The sequence below is a fragment of the Prionailurus bengalensis genome, chromosome A1 (assembly GCF_016509475.1).
Source record: "Prionailurus bengalensis isolate Pbe53 chromosome A1, Fcat_Pben_1.1_paternal_pri, whole genome shotgun sequence".
NCBI classification, from domain to species: Eukaryota; Metazoa; Chordata; class Mammalia; order Carnivora; family Felidae; genus Prionailurus; species Prionailurus bengalensis.
Window position 1 is genome coordinate 105462489 of NC_057343.1, and position 16260 is coordinate 105478748.

General features: G+C 42.1%; 1 protein-coding gene across 1 annotated transcript in view; it reads left to right on the top strand.

The window, feature by feature from the left end:
- Positions 1 to 16260, top strand: part of MEGF10 (multiple EGF like domains 10) — a 179342-nt gene that overhangs the window by 84643 nt on the left and 78439 nt on the right. The window contains exon 5 of the mRNA XM_043586764.1: positions 6208 to 6300. Coding sequence (XP_043442699.1) covers positions 6208 to 6300 — 93 coding nt within the window. The remainder of the gene's footprint in view (positions 1 to 6207; positions 6301 to 16260) is intronic.

A 16260-nucleotide genomic window follows, 5' to 3' on the forward strand; every position in this document is an offset into this window, starting at 1 on the left:
GACACCAATCCCTCCCAATCCTAGACCACTAATGCACTCTCTGTCTTTGTAGATTTGTCCCTTGGACATGTCATAGAAATGGAATTCTTGAGTATGCTCTCGCAGTATTTTGCTGATACAGCTGCATTCTGCTCTGTGTCTATGGAGTTTGCGGAGCTTGTATTTGACTTCCTCTGCAGAGTCGGAGTCCCTCGTCTGCCATCTCTGTGTCTATAGTAGTGCTAGCAACGTGCCTGTTACATCAGTAAATACTAAATGGGAGGAAAGAGACGTCCTTTCCTTTTTATAAACAAACACAATAGGAGAGGCTGCAGCGTAAATTTGGAAATATGGAAACAAGATTATTCCTGTCTATACCTGAACACTATAGTATCAGTCGGATTTTTGAATGGCTGGATATGACTCCTAGCCACCCAGTTCACCTGCCCTAGTATCTGACCCAGCATAAAACATCTACCATTGTTTTCACTTCTGCTCCCTCCCTTTCCCCCACTTAAAATCCATCATAAGTTTTGGTCTACTGCGAGCCAGGTACAAGAGTTTAATTCTTCCTTCTACCTTTACCACCAGCTATGAATGTTGAGAAAACCCGTTCCATATTTCTAGTCTTGGCTTCTTTGTCTGAAAAAAATGTGGCAATTATGTTTGGGAAAGGGACCTTTAACTCTAATAATATGTGTTCTTTTATAGCAACTCAGAATAAATGAGTGCAGGCAAGATTTTGACCCGTGTTATTAATTCAGAATACCAGAATAAAAGGAATTTCTGTGGAAAGATGAGTTGTCTGGAAGGCTTGCATTCCCATTGGACAGTTATTTTCAAAAGATACTTTGACCATGGAAACATTTTTCAAATTAACTTACACGAATTGATATTATATCCATTAGAACAACAGTAAGCACTGTATTTAGAGATATAATTGGTTTATAAAGGAATCTTTAGTCTTCCCACACTTTTTTTTTTTTTTAGGTGTAAATCCAAAGTGAAATGTACATGACAGAAGAGAAAACTATTGAGTATCGTTAGTGACTCTTGGTATTAAAGCCAAGTATTTACACGTGAAAGAAATGAGGTCCGTGGCACTGGTAATGGGATTTAAGTGGAATTAGGATCTAAGGCTGAAATAGGAGCCTAATTAGAGAAGATCTTAAGGTCATCATGTCAGTCCTCACCTGTCCATCAGGCAGACAGACTGTCCACAGCTTTCACTTCTCATCAGTGTCTCTTGCCTGCCAGTTCTTGAGGGAGAAGATGCCTTGGCTACCCTCAAGACACTGATGCGTCTACAGCAGTGCTTAGTGTGGGCCCAGAGCTGCTACTTACATCCGATCTCTAAAAAAGACTACTAAAATCTCAGAATATGAAATCTGATGATCTTCTTCAAGGGAGATGGGGAAATTAAATCATATGGGATAGTTCGTCTTTGCTAGCATTTTCCTGATTTGAAAAATAAGAAGAAAGGACATGAAGAGGGAATAAGAAGCCTGTTTTCCATGGATAGGAGAGCCACACTTATGATGGGTCTTTAGTACTTATTATTATTATTATTATTATTATTTTTAGGTAACTATTCTTGAAATCTAAGTGATTAAACATTTGTTAAGGGGAACCTCTGTTCCTTTTCTCTTTCTAGGGCACTTTGGGATTTTCTTTTATTCATTTATTTATTTATTTATTTATTTATTTATTTATTTGTGTTTATTTATTTTTGAGAGACAGAGAGAGACACAGCATGAGCAGGGGAGGGGCAGAGAGAGAGGGAGACACAGAATCCGAAGCAGGCTCCAGGCTCTGAGCTGTCAGCACAGAGTCCGACACGGGGCTTGAACCCACCAACCGTGAGATCATGACCTGAGCCGAAGTGGGACGCTTAACCGACTGAGCCACCCAGGTGCCTACTTTGGGATTTTCTACAGGACAAATTGACATCTTTATTCTACTTTATTTCTCACATGCAGTGCTTTAGTTATGGAAGCATAGCCCCCAGAGTGGGTGGCATCCGAAGCTAACTGAGGGAAGGTGGGACAGGGGTAGGGATCGAGCTCAGCTGATGTCCTTGGGCAAGGGTCACTGTCAACATATACACCACAGTGAGTGTCCCTGCAACGTGGCAAATTGGGATGTTTGAAAGCACAGAGTTTTATAGTTTACTGTCTTCCCTTCTGATGTCTCCTTTTGCTCCTGCTGGTCCAGCTGTTTCTTGGTGAAGGTTATTATTAGATGTGGAGAGTCCAGAGCTGGTGGGATAAGAGCTTGGAACACAGATGGCACTTGTGTGACAGAATCTAATGCTGTGTGAGGATTCTGCACTGTGGCAGTAGAATTCGTGTTCTTTCCTTCTGGAATCCACACCAACAATACTCCACATTACTTAGATAATTACTTGACTTGAGGCTTCACTGCTCAGGGGCAATTTCATTGGCTTTAGCTTTAATTAAAAAAAAAAATCATTAGGGAAGCAGAATCCCCCTTCCAGTTTCTCATTAATTTACAGATGAATTTGTTGGCCGCTAACTATCTATTGACATTTTGCTCCAGACTTTGGCCAAATGTTAGTTCAAGGCATTTATAAAAATAATCTGGATTTTGACATTACTATCACAGGATTATTGTTTTTATCTGTTGTAGCTGACTGGACTGCTTGGTGTTCATTTCATAAAACACAAAGTTTATCCCATCAGGAATCAAACATGAGAGCATTCATATTCATTACTCAGCGATCTCAAAAATGTGAAATTTGAGGATATGGGCAACCCTTGTTTTCAGCGGCCGCCATATCCAATTTCTGTGTTCTCGGGTAGCTCTTCTTTCATACGAAAGGCGATTAGGATCTGATCTTTACAACTTCTTAGATGTGCGAATGGCATTTTGAATAGTTTTACTATCTTGAGTAAGGAGAAATTGGTAAATCGGGGCAGGAAGACTTAGGTTTGCAACATGCCTCAGACAGAGATGTCCTGAGTGCGTAAGACGAGTGAGATAAGGCACTGTCATATTTACGTATTACGGTGGGTGCCAGCGCTCTGGGTGAGGTGGGAGTGTCCTGTGGCTGTGTGCACAGGCTGCCACATAACATGGTGTGATCCAGCATCCAGCGCATGTCCCCTGTGCAGTTAGACTGAGCCTTTTGTGGCATTGAATCGACCCTTGCATACTCCAGGTATGGTGGTTTGCTGGCTTGTATGTGCAAATCTACATCTTAGAGAACAGTGCAGAGCCATGACCTTACAAATGAATGGCACATCTGCAATACCAAACACATGCATAGAGATGGCAGGAGATGCTGAACCCTGAGGTTGGCACATACTGACTTAACCTGGCAGCATGAGGCAACATATTAGAGAGCCGGTGTATTCATATGTTACAGGCTGATTTTGCTTTTAATTACAGCGAAATATGTGATTGTCTGAATCAAGTATTGGGGAAGTTGCTGAGCATCTCCTTGCAATGCTAGTGTTAATATCTCTACACCGGCCCAACGTCCCAAGCTCACTTGACGTGACGTCCCTCACCACATGGCCTTCTGGTGAAGGAAGTGAGTCTTTAGTTCTTCAAATTGATGGTCACTTTATTCCCTTGTGGTGTCCTCTACCTGATGGTTTGTTGTGATAATTCTATATGTTTCTTACAATATTCCCAGCTAATTCTCAGTCCTAACAACTGACTTTGATTTTGAAGGTCTACATCTTTTTTTTTTTGATTTAACTTTATTTTTTATTTTTTAAAATTTACATCCAAATTAGTATATAGTGAAGCAATGATTTCAGTAGATTCCTTAGTGGCCCTTACCCATTTAGCCCATCTCCCCTCCCACAACCCCTCCAGCAACCCTCAGTTTGTTCTCCATGTTTATGAGTCTCTTCTGTTTTGTCCCCCTCCCTGTTTTTATATTATTTTTGTTTCCCTTCCCTTACACGCATCTGTTTTGTGTCTTAAAGTCCTCATATGAATGAAGTCATATGATTTTTGTCTTTCTCTGACTAATTTCACTTAGCATAATACCCTCCAGTTCCATCCGCATAGTTGCAAATGGCGAGATTTCATTCTTTTTGATTGGTGAGTAATACTCCATTGTGTGTGTGTGTGTGCGTGTGTGTGTATATATGTATATATATATATATATATATATATATATATACCACATTTTCTTTATCCATTCATCTGTCAATGGATATTTGGGCTCTTTCCATACTTTGGCTATTGTTGATAGTGCTGCTCTAAACTTGGGGGTGCATGTGTCCCTTCGAAACAGCACACCTGTATCCAGTGGATAAATGCCTAGTAGTGCAGTTGCTGGGTTGCAGGGTAGTTCTATTTTTAATTTTTTGAGCAACCTCCATACTGTTTTCCAGAGTGGCTGCACCAGTTTGCATTCCCACCAGCAATGCAAAAGAGATCCTCTTTCCCCGCATCCTCACCAACATCTGTTGTTGCCTGAGTTGTTAATGTTAGTCATTCTGACAGGTTTAAGGTGGTATCTCATTGTGGTTTTGATTTATATTTCCCTGATGCTGAGTGATGTTGAGCATTTTTTCATGGAAGGTCTACATCTTCTAAAGCTACTGCTCTGAACATTGCACCCAAACAGATCTGCTCACTTTCATTTGATTTCTTTCTACCCCCCCTTTTTTTTTTTTTGCTTTTTCTTCATCTAAAATGCCTTCCCCGGGGCGCCTGGGTGGCGCAGTCAGTTAAGCGTCCGACTTCAGCCAGGTCATGATCTCGCGGTCCGCGAGTTTGAGCCCCGCGTCGGGCTCTGGGCTGATGGCTCAGAGCCTGGAGCCTGTTTCCAATTCTGTGTCTCCCTCTCTCTCTGCCCCTCCCCTGTTCATGCTCTGTCTCTCTCTGTCCCAAAAATAAAAATAAACGTTGGAAAAAAAAATAATAAAATGCCTTCCCCTAGATCTCTGCATGTCTAAATTCTTTTTGATAAAAATAATAGGAGTGGTTATCATTTTTTGGTCCAGAAACTGTATGTAAAATATATACACATATATATACATACGTAAATATATACTATGTATATCAGTGTATATACAGTATATATACAAATGTAAACTATACACATAATTGTGCCTAAATCAACATGAAAAATATTTAATGATGTGGGAAGATTTTTACCTTTATATTAATGGAAAGAAAAATTGAAAAATATTAAGATTCTTTTTTTTTCTTTGAGGAGAAAAATATATAGGGAAAATTTCCTGAGTGTCTCCATACATAGAAATGTTACCATTTGATGGAACCATAGGTAGGTTTACTTTGCTTATTGGTTTAAAATCTGTTTTACTTTTGTAATAAGACGTGAGTTAATAAAATTTATCTGTAAAGCATAGGATACCTTATTCCGTCTCATCCTTACATAAAATTTTGGAATATCTGAACCCCAAACTACACTGTGTTTTTCTCACAATTACTCAAATATCCAGCCATTCTAAAGGGTGTTTAATCAAAGTGAGCGGCGCTAACATTGGAGGTAATGCTTATGTTTGGCACAGAATATAGTTGATGTTCCTTTCTACCAGGCTACAGACCTTTGCTTTGGAAATGTCAGTCTACCTGTCCGCTCATGTTTGCCGTGATAACCCTTACTTCCACGGGTCAGGCCACACCTAAGACATTTACTAATGAAACAGAAATGAAGATTTACTAATCCCTGAAGACCTCCGTGACATTTTTTGAATATTTTTGTTAATAGGAAAAGGGCATCTCGTTCTGCTGTGTCATAGTTGGGAGTAACGTGCACCCAAAGAAATTTGACTTTGCTTTCAAGGGAAGGTATTATGGGTCTATTCTAGGGTCTACTCTGTCGCTCTGGAGTCCCACTATCTCCCTTTGGGGCTTTTTTCCTGAACCCATATGTATGCTTCTCCTGAAACAAAGAGGATATATTCGGTAGTCACTGATAATTTTTTTAAAAATGTGGGTGAGGCAGTTTTTCTTGCAACTCCTTTCCTAATTTAGCATGACGTAGAATGAAATCGTAGAAATGAAGGAATTTATTTGGAGATCTCAAAATCAGAAGGGGAATTGTTTGGTTGCACAGCGGACCCTGACAGGGCCAAGGAATGGATTGAAGGAAATTGTCAAGCATGCATGTTGTTTTTAAGTGATACTTGAGACTGGGATGTGAAACAGCTGTGTTGTTGGGTTTTTTTTTTCTTCTTGAGCCAACTTTCCTTATTTGATTGATTTTCTCTCTGACAGCCCACTGTGCTGATAAATGTGTCCACGGTCGCTGCATTGCTCCGAACACCTGTCAGTGTGAGCCTGGCTGGGGTGGGACCAACTGCTCTAGTGGTAAGTTTCCACCTGTTCTTGTCCATCTCGGAGTGTTTTTGCTGCATGGGCCCCCCTGTCTGCAGCTTATCCTGAACCATGGGTTTCCCTCTAGTTGCCTATGCAGAGTATGGTGTGGGTTCCCAGTCCAACTCATGAAGACAGTTTCTTGTACATCAGTGTATATATTATGTTCAGAACTGTTGTTAATTGAGGATAAAGAAAGGTCCTTAGAAAGAAGATGTCAATAGTCCGATGCTGGTACTTTTGTAAATATGAATATGTGTTCCAGAATTTAGGCTCCTTGGTTCAGGAAAGCTGTTGTAACATAACTGTTATGTCCTAACTGTTCTTTTTACATGTTGTCTGATCAAGGTTACTTCCATGGTGATTAAAATTTACCACTTGTTGCCTTTAAATCAGAAGTAAAATTGATATTTTCAATGCTTAGTATGTTTATTTTTCTCTGATATCTGGTATGCAAATAATCAGTACTTGCTCAGAAAACGTTGGGGAGAAATATTGGTCATAACTGAAAATTCACAAACATTTTGGTATTAAATCAAATAGTAATATGGTATATAATTTGTGTCCATTATGTTAGAATTATAATCCTATAATTCCATAATTAGAATTAGATTCTATAATTCTATATAATTCTATAATTAGAATTATTATAATATAGAATTCTATAATTCTATAATTTTATAATTAGAATTATAATTCTAACATAATGGTATTTTGGACTATGAACAGCTTGCACTTAAAACCTAGTATTCTTTATTAAGAGGATTAGGCAGTGGAATTTCATATAATACAGTTGCTCTTCTAAATTTCACAGTTAAAACTTTGGTTTTCTGGCTAGCTCGTTGCCGCGCGTGTAATTGTGGCTACTTCCTGTCTCTTCGTACTCCCTTTTGCTTTGAAAAACGTGAGGGGGAATCAAAGTGCAACTGAATTTTAATGCCCAAAGTATTACGTTTAGAGAAAGGAAAGAATAGTTTTAAAAATTAGCAGGATCGGATGACAACACAAATTCAGCCTCATTTCATACATTACTATTTTCTGAAACTAGTTCGAAGGGATTTCAAGCCATTTGGATAAAACGGTTTTTAAGAATTCTTACTTGCTTATAATTGGAATCGGGGAGATTACTGTTTATCTTGTTGAAACTACTTGTTTTAGGCTTGTGATCTCTTGGCTGTCCCCAAAACAGCATTTCCAGGACTAGTCCCTTGTGCTGCCTGTGCACAGAACATTCTGTGTGAAAGAGCCTTTTTATTGTATCTTCAACAGGGAGTGTGTGTGTGTGTGTGTGTGTGCGCGCGCGCGCGCGCGCTGCTGTGTGTGTGTGTGTGTGTGTGTGTGTGTGTGTGTGTGTCTTTCTGCCCCTGAAAGGCTTCCAATTCCAATGGATAACTGTCTTGCAGGGTTTTGTTTTGCTTCTGCTGGAGATCAGGAGGAAAGTGGGCATTTTGTTCACATGCCGCAGAGGCAAATGTTTGGGATGTGGGATTTGGCTCACAGCCATTTTTCTGGCCGACTGACCTCAAATGCAATGTCGCTTTCATTAACTTTTCCAGCTTAAAAATCAGTTGCGCCTACACATTTTGAAGAAAAAATAACTTTATTATATAAACTAGTGGCAATGAAAAGAGTGGACGTATTTGAAAAGTGAGATTTGTTACTAATTCCCTGGCAAGTATGTTGCAGTGGTTATTCAGAGTTAGTTTACCAAGAACTACGCCTGCCTCTAGCTGAGAGAACAGACCAGATGAGTGTTTGTGTGAAGAAAAGGCTACATGAGTTTCAGACTTTCCAGAACTGATTTAGGCCTTCTAGAAAACAAACTGTTGCCTTATTTTGGAGGTGAGGCTTTCTAAAACGTAACTTGTTGCTTTCTTTTGGAATTTACTGATTTTTGCATGAAGCTTCTAGAATTCTGAGGACACCTCTTCTTTCCGTCCTAGAATACGATATTGATGCAAGGTTAAGTCTATTCTTTACAACTCACGTTTTGGCTTTAAAATGAACAAAAGCATAAATAAACACAGACAGTCTTCAAAGGTGCTCTGAGGAAAACATTTCTGATACCTTTTTTAAGCACATAAGAAAATGCTGTTCCGAGCTAGAGCGCTGTGTCTTGTTACCTGGGTTTTGTCTGCAGCAGTGGCTTTAATATCACTTGTTAGAAGGTGTATAGTTTAATTACTCTAGGCTAAATAATTCCTGAAACAAAACGCACGCTCGAGTAATCTACTAAGTAGCACAGTTTATATGACCTCCTTTCCAAAGGTTCTATTTCTCTGTCCCCTCCTCTCTGGGTATTATTATGAACACACTGGATGATATATATTAGATCCATAAAATGATTGCCTTGATAATCAGACTAGTTGCTTGCATCGGTCAGGGTCCAATCCGGAGACAGAAACGACAATACCTTTTTTTTAAGCAACCTTTTTTATTTTGCAATAGTTTTAGATTTACGGAAAAGTTGCAAGATGGCAGAGAGTTACCATATGCCTGTATCCAGTTTTCCCCCTTGTTAATATCTTGCCATTAGTTTGTCAAACTGACATATTGACACAGGGAAGTTTATGAAACATTTTTAACTATAACAGGGGACTGGAGTAATGAAGAATTGGCTAGTAGAATTAATAGCACTCGAAAGAACACAGGAATAGCAGATTTAAGGAGCAGCCGCTACTTCTAGGGCTGAGACAGGATGTCCAAAAGGAATCCCCACTAGGGCTGGGATCCAGATGTTCTTAGAGAAGGTACGCCACAGCTCACCGAGCGGCAACAGGCTGTACTATTCTGGTAGAACTTGATGGACATCTGCCCTCTGGAATTTGCTAGAAATCTGCACTATAGGATGTTTGGGAAAGCTGTTTGGGGAGAAGTGTCTTACGAGACGTGCTCTGCTACAGAAAAGGCCCAGAGGGATGCCAGCGGAAGTTGCTGGCTGACTAGCCACTAGCTAGCTGGCCTGCTAGTGTAGGAGCTGGGTGCTGAGAAGTGGCCCATGCTTCTGGGAGCCAGGAGCTGGGCTGGAGAAGCTGGTCGTGCTGCAGAAACTGGGCACCATGCAAGATGTAGGTGCTACGGAGCCGGATGCTGCAGAAGTGCCTCCCCCTGTGCTTGCTTGGCAGGAGCAGGGTGCTGGAGGAGCCACCTGCCCTGTAGGAGTCAGTTGAGCTAGCAGGCTGGAACCACCAAAGAAAACTTTCCTCCTGCAGTGTCTCTCTAGCGCCCTCTACAGATTGCTTAACATTTGGTCAGTTGGCAAAGTAAAACTATTTAAAGGGCCTATATTGTCTTTTGTAGAGCACAGGTTAATGGATAAATTTAGCACCGAGAGCCAATAAACTGATAACTACTGTTACACCCAGTCCTTTGGTTGCCGAGCTCCTCTCTGCCCATGTGTACACACATGCGAATTCTTGTACGTCAAGGAAACAGCCCTCCATTTCCACCCAACAAGATGCAGCTCTCCGTCTTACAAGTAAAAACATTCTCACTCTCTTTCCGAAGTGAGGAGATACAAGACCCAACAGTTACATAGCCATTATGGATGACATGAATTTCTCCTCAAATTCTGTCACGGTTCCACTGAATATTGTGTTTGCTGGACTAAAATTGACTTAGAACCGCTTGTATATAAAATAAAGTGGAAAGAGAGGGGAAAAAAGAAAATAGCATCTACAAACAAACACATACATAGAACAAATGGAAGATATTAAAAACTGCTGCAGGCCTCCTTGCTGTCATTTGTCACAAGGCTATAACTGTATATACGGCTTCCTCTTTCCACCCCTCATTCTGTATTTTCCCCCTCCTCCCTCACACCTCAGCTGCTTGGGGTTCTTTACCTGGTGGAGCGAACTCAACCTTTATCCCCCTTGAAGGATCTGAATCTCCAGTTGTCCTGCCCCCCCCCTTTTTTTTTGGTTGATTTCTCTGTTGACCTTTACTTCTGGGCGTGGAAATACTTCTTAGGAACCCACAGAATCTCTTGGCTTCCAGACATGGTTCTCCTTTATCCTACTGTGCAACCCAATTTCTGCCTGATAATCAGGATCATTCACTCCAGATAATCAGACGGCAGTAAATCAATACCTGTCACACACAGCTATCTGTGTGTGTGTGTGTGTGTGTGTTTTCTTTACTAATGTACGTGGTAGAATAAGGAACAGGTACTTTCACAGGTGCAGGTTTACAAAGGCTTCCCTTGGAGATTTAATCTGACCGTTTACTTTGTCCATGGACGGATGGATTCCTGTCTGTGACGTACAGACAGTCTTCCTGGATCTCAATGTATTCTCTGTATTAAAAAAAAAAAAAAACCAAGTGTGTCAGAAGACTGTACAAAGTTTCTTCCCCTGGAGTAAAATCATGATTTATTTGACTGAACTCAGACATATTGCTTCTTTTAAAATTTGATTAAATGATTTAAAAAAAAAAACCTCACTCATATTTTACTTTTATTGGCATTCTAATGCATACCCTAGCCTATATGACATCAATCTAACCTACCTCCATCTCTCCCTTCCCTCCTCTTCCCCCTCTCCCTTTTCCTCCCCCCAACATCTATCTCTCCATCCCTTCATCAATCTTCTATCCCTCTTCCTCTTTCAGGGCATGAAAAACAACTCCTAGAAGGCAGGCGCTGTGTGTTATTAATCTCGTTAGCCTCCATTGTGCCTGGCATGTGGTTGGAGCAGAGTGAATGGTTGTTCTATTTAATTAGATTGAATGAGCTGTATGATTCCATGAAGGTCATCCGCGTGTTCATGGTGTGAACTTTCATTGAGTGATTGCTGTGTGCAAGGAACTGTATTGGATGCTGGGGATAAGGAAACGCATGTGGAGCTTTCGCTGGCCTCACAGAGCTCACGGCTTCGAGGCAGGTACACAGAACAGAGGTGGCTGGAGAAAGCCAAAAATGGCACTGGGTACGGGAGTGAGAACTGGATATGGCATGAAGAGGAAAGAAGGGCTGGCAGAGATATCAAGAGGTGTGTGGAATCAGGGAGCTAGTGGGCAAAGGTGGGGAGAGCTTGAGGGGGTTCGTATCTGATGACCTTTCTTTGGGTAAACTGGCAACAGAGACAATCTGCCGACGTGAAAGGGTGCAGGAGTTGGGTCATATTGATGATGATGATGACGGTAATAGTCCTTGCGTCCTTGGTATGTGCACAGCATCACCGCAAGGGCTTTATAGGAGTCACGTTTAATACTCGTGGCAGACGTGACATGGGTACAATTCTTGTTCCTATTTTACTGATGAAGAAGCAGACATGCCGAACAATTAAATGACTTGTCTCAGTTTAAACACCTACTAAATGGTGGAGGCATAGTCACATCCCCTTTATGGCCAGTCTTTTTAACCACAAGGGTACAGTGTCTCGTGAAATTGGAAAGGAGGTTTGGTTAAAGTGTCAAGGGTCCGTGGCCCTGAGAGGAATGAGAACAGGAGGCAGGGGCTGACAGCACCAGACAAATGTGAAAATAAGCATCCTGAGGGGCACCTGGGTGGCTCAGTCGGTTAAGCTTCAATTTCGGCTCGGGTCGTCGTCTTGTGGTTTGTGATTTGAGCCCTGCGTCGGGCTCTGTGCTGACAGCTCAGAGACTGGAGCCTGCTTCGGATTCTGGGTCCTCCTCTCTCTTTCTGCCCCTCCCCTGCTCACGCTCTGTCTCTCTGTCTTTTTTCTCTCAAAAATAAACAAAAATAGTTTTAAAAATAAGAAAAGAAAAGCCCTCTGAGAGATGTCAAAGACACACTCTCAGAGGTAATGAATTTTAAATGACACCCCTTTGGATGGTCTCATTTTGTAATTTTTAATTTCCTCATTTATAATATTAAGAATGTTGGGCAGATTGTACAACCTGTGATTTTATGTGTGGTTTTCTCTTACATATATGCAATCCCTGAGACCTTTCTTTGTTTTGGAAACCCTTTAAAGCTTTTGCATGAGTAGCAGTAACACATTTGTTCTCTCAATCTATATAATCCTGTTTATGATTTTTCTAAACGTCTATAGAGAAAGGTGTTTCTCCTCTGGCTATAGGGCACTTCCAGGATGCAAGGGAGAGCCCTAAATCAGCCAGTAGCCCGCAAATAGCTTTCAAAGCTTGTTCCGCAGGCTTCTGAAATGAGTACCAAGTAGAGGCAAACATGGAAATTAATTTCGGTTTAGAAATTCGAAACTGGGGCTTATTTAGCCACCGATAGCGTTTCTGGTTAAATGTACTTGGAAGCAGTAAAAATATGCCTGGGAGGCAAGACTAGCTCAAACATTTTCAGGTACAACATTAGGAACACTGATAACCTTTTATATAAAGCAGGCGTGCTGTGCAGCAGGGAGTAAGTAATAAGACTTTGCCTGCGGGATATTCCGATCGGGGAATCCATTTGAAGGATAGCGCAAGCCAGAAATCGTGAGACACAAAAAGCTGGCTTATTCCCCAGCAAGGTCTGCTGCAAAGCTCTATCGACTGGACACAATAGTCGGATCGATGGTGTCTGGGAAGAGAAGACGCTCAGAACCCAGTCCTCACAGTGAGTCGTTAACATGCCCAATCGTGCTGTCAGAATTACTTTAGAAATCGGGTTGATGAAGCAGCAGGACTAAGAGATCTTTTGGGCTCACTGGCGTGGGGGCAGGGCATTGATGACAGGTGGGAAGGATGGAGCTGGGAAGGGTTCATCAGACCCGCCTGAAGGCAGTTTCGCTGATGGACTGCCCACATCTTTCGATAGAGGTCATGAGCACAAAATGTGGACTTGGCCTTTCCGAAGGACGCTGAAAACTGCGCTGTTCTTGGTTTCTCTCTGGAGGGTCAGGGAACCTCCTCCCCCTGCTCCCTCTAAACCCCGTGTTGGAGCTGAATTGCAGGAGTCCTGGCTGCTGTCCTTTCGGTGCTGTTTCTGGGCCTCACGTTCCTCGTCCTGAAATAAGGATGAGACGACCTAACCGTGAGGATTAGATGACCCCGTAGCTGTTCCCTGCTCGGCATTGTACCTGGTACTTACTTGCAATTCTTTGTGTGACAGATGTGGCTTCCACTAGACTTCAGTGTGTGGGTGGAACAGTGGATGCAGACGCTCGTTGTGGACATCTTGTTTAGTCCCGGGGGCCACCCCCTTGCTTAGCAGAAGCCTCTCTCTGTCCACAGTTGCTGGGCACGAGGTCCCCCAGACAGAGCCCTGGTGCAGTTTCCTGCATTATTCTCAACCTCCGAACGTGGATGTCCTTACCAGATGGATTCATGTCTGGTTTACATTCTGGCTTACTGAGAACACTGTAGACGTTTACGTTACTTGCACTAGTCCACACGCGGTGGCTGTTAAAGACCAGGCTTGGCTGTCATGTTACTAAACTCCATTCCGTATCATGTATTCATGTGTTTCCTTTTTCTTTTCTTTCCTTTTTTTTTTTTCTTGTGGCTTTCTTCAATATCCCTCTACATCTGCTTATCAGAAAATCTTGGTTCAACCTCAAAATATAACAAAATCTAAGCTTTTATTTAAAAAAAAATTTAACGTTTATTTATTTTTGAGAGAGAGAGACAGAGACAGAGCGCAAGTGGGGGAGGGGTAGAGCGAGAGGGAACCACAGCATCCGAAGCAGGCTCCAGGCTCTGTGCTGACAGCTCAGAGCCTGACACAGGGCTCGAACTCACAGACTGTGAGATCATGACCTGAGTGCTACCCCTCCAATCCATGTCACTGCCCTCTTTTAATCGGTGCTCACACAATAGCCTCTTTTTTTTTTTTTTAATTTTTTTTTCAACGTTTATTTATTTTTGGGACAGAGAGAGACAGAGCATGAACGGGGGAGGGGCAGAGAGAGAGGGAGACACAGAATCGGAAACAGGCTCCAGGCTCCGAGCCATCAGCCCAGAGCCTGACGCGGGGCTCGAACTCCTGGACCGCGAGATCGTGACCTGGCTGAAGTCGGACGCTCAACCGACTGTGCCCCCACAATAGCCTCTTTGATGCTACACCTAATTGGGCCAACTGGGATCAGTTCTCTGTAGTGACCCCAGAGTGACCTTGCAAAACTGTTCTATAAAACAGAACTCCCCAGTATTTCCCAAGATGGAATCATCGCCAAAGCTCTTTTTGACCTGTCCCACCCCTATGCCATCTATCCCTTGTCATCACACTTTCTCTCTGGGTATCATACTACCCAGCCCTCTCCCTTCCTTTCATGGGACACAATGGTTTCAAAAAAAAAATTTTTTTAATGTTTATTTATTTTTGAGAGTGTGAGCAGAGGAGGGGCAGAGAGAGAGGGAGACACCGAATTCGAAACAGGCTCCAGGCGCTGAGCTGTCAGCACAGAGCCCGACGTGGGGCTTGAGTCCACAGACGGCAAGATCGTGACCTGAGTTAAAGTCAGACGCTTAACCAACTGAGCCACCCAGGCGTCCCCACACTGGTTTCATTTCTCCCTTTGCCCTCGATCTTCCTTCAACCTGGAATACTCTTCTCCCAAGATCTTTATGTGGCTGGCTTCTTGAGGCCAATCAGGTCTCAGCTTTCCCCAACCTTTATATATAAAGGGTATTCCCCATGATTCTTGATCACATCTCCTTTTTAATTTTTTTTATGGCACTGAAAATATTTTGTTTTGTTTTCTTTTGTTTTGGGACTGTCTTTCCTTCTGGGACGTAGGGCCCCTAAAATTTTGTCTGTTGTTTTCACTGCTCTGTAGCTAATTTGCTCACTTAATGTCCAGCACAGTACTGGGCACACAGTAATGCTCAATATATATTTGTGAGAGGAAGGAATAAAGGCATAAATGTTCCAGGAATAGTAATGGATATAAAAGCGAGACATGAGAGATGAATAAGACTCCGACTCTTTGTTCAAGGAGCTTTCAGTTTAACAGGGATTGGAAGTATGTGCCCAAATATATAAGCAAAATATCCAGAGAAGTTAAGAAGGAAGTAATCATAAGTCTTCTAGAGAAAGGGTATGACCCTATGAAGGGTTCTTCCCTTCAGTGGTCTTAAGATAGTTTGGGTTCCTGTGGCTCTTGGCTGTGTGTAGAGGGGGCCCATTCTTCCTTGGTGACTTAGCAGAAGATTCCTTGTCCATAAACAGTCACCTGCAGTGAAATCATAGAAGCCAGGTGACATGTACTCGATGTGGTTTCCATGAACTATTAGGCAGTGGGGATGTGGGAGCTCCTTGGCCTCAGGAGAGGGAAAGCTATAGTACGAACATCAAGGTTACTACTCGTAGAGGGCTGAGGCTTCTGACACAGCGGTCTCAAGACTAAGAAAGGTGTTTGAAAGCCCGCCCTCGTTCCAGCGGGTAACGCCGAACGGTTCTGCCATCTAAACTTCCGCGTATTATGTCTCAAGGTGGGGATTTTGTATGACAATGTGGAACTTAGTGAAACGTGTACCACAATGGAGTAGGAGCAGTAAGAAATTAGGCAAAGAAACTCAGACTACAAATTATTTGCAATCACACAGCAACCAGTTTCTGACAGCACAAATGCGTTTCCTGGCTGTTCTGCTGAGAGTGAAATAATGATATGTATTAGGCGGTCCCGGAGCCTTATTTGTCACCATACCTGTAAAATGGGTGCGCTGACACTTGAGTTTAGTAGAACTACATACATTTCATCTTACGGAGTTATGTTGTTAATTGGATAAAATATTTAAGTGCTGTGGTGTATTACGTAGTCCGGTATCTTTCACCAATTATACATGATTTCTTATTGTTTGCGATTGTATGAGAGAATTTTTTTAAAACACGTGAAAGGTTCTTCAAGGCAAACAAGAAAAGGGGCCCGTCACGGTGTTTTTCTTTTGTCAAAATCATCTTTTAATTCATCGACAACTTCATAGATTTTTAAAAGTTTGAACATTTGTACCTGTATACTAGAGAAATTAATCACATTTGCCATGTTTAAACTAAAAACGCAAAGAAAGTAGGGGCACCTGGGTGGCTTAGTCAGT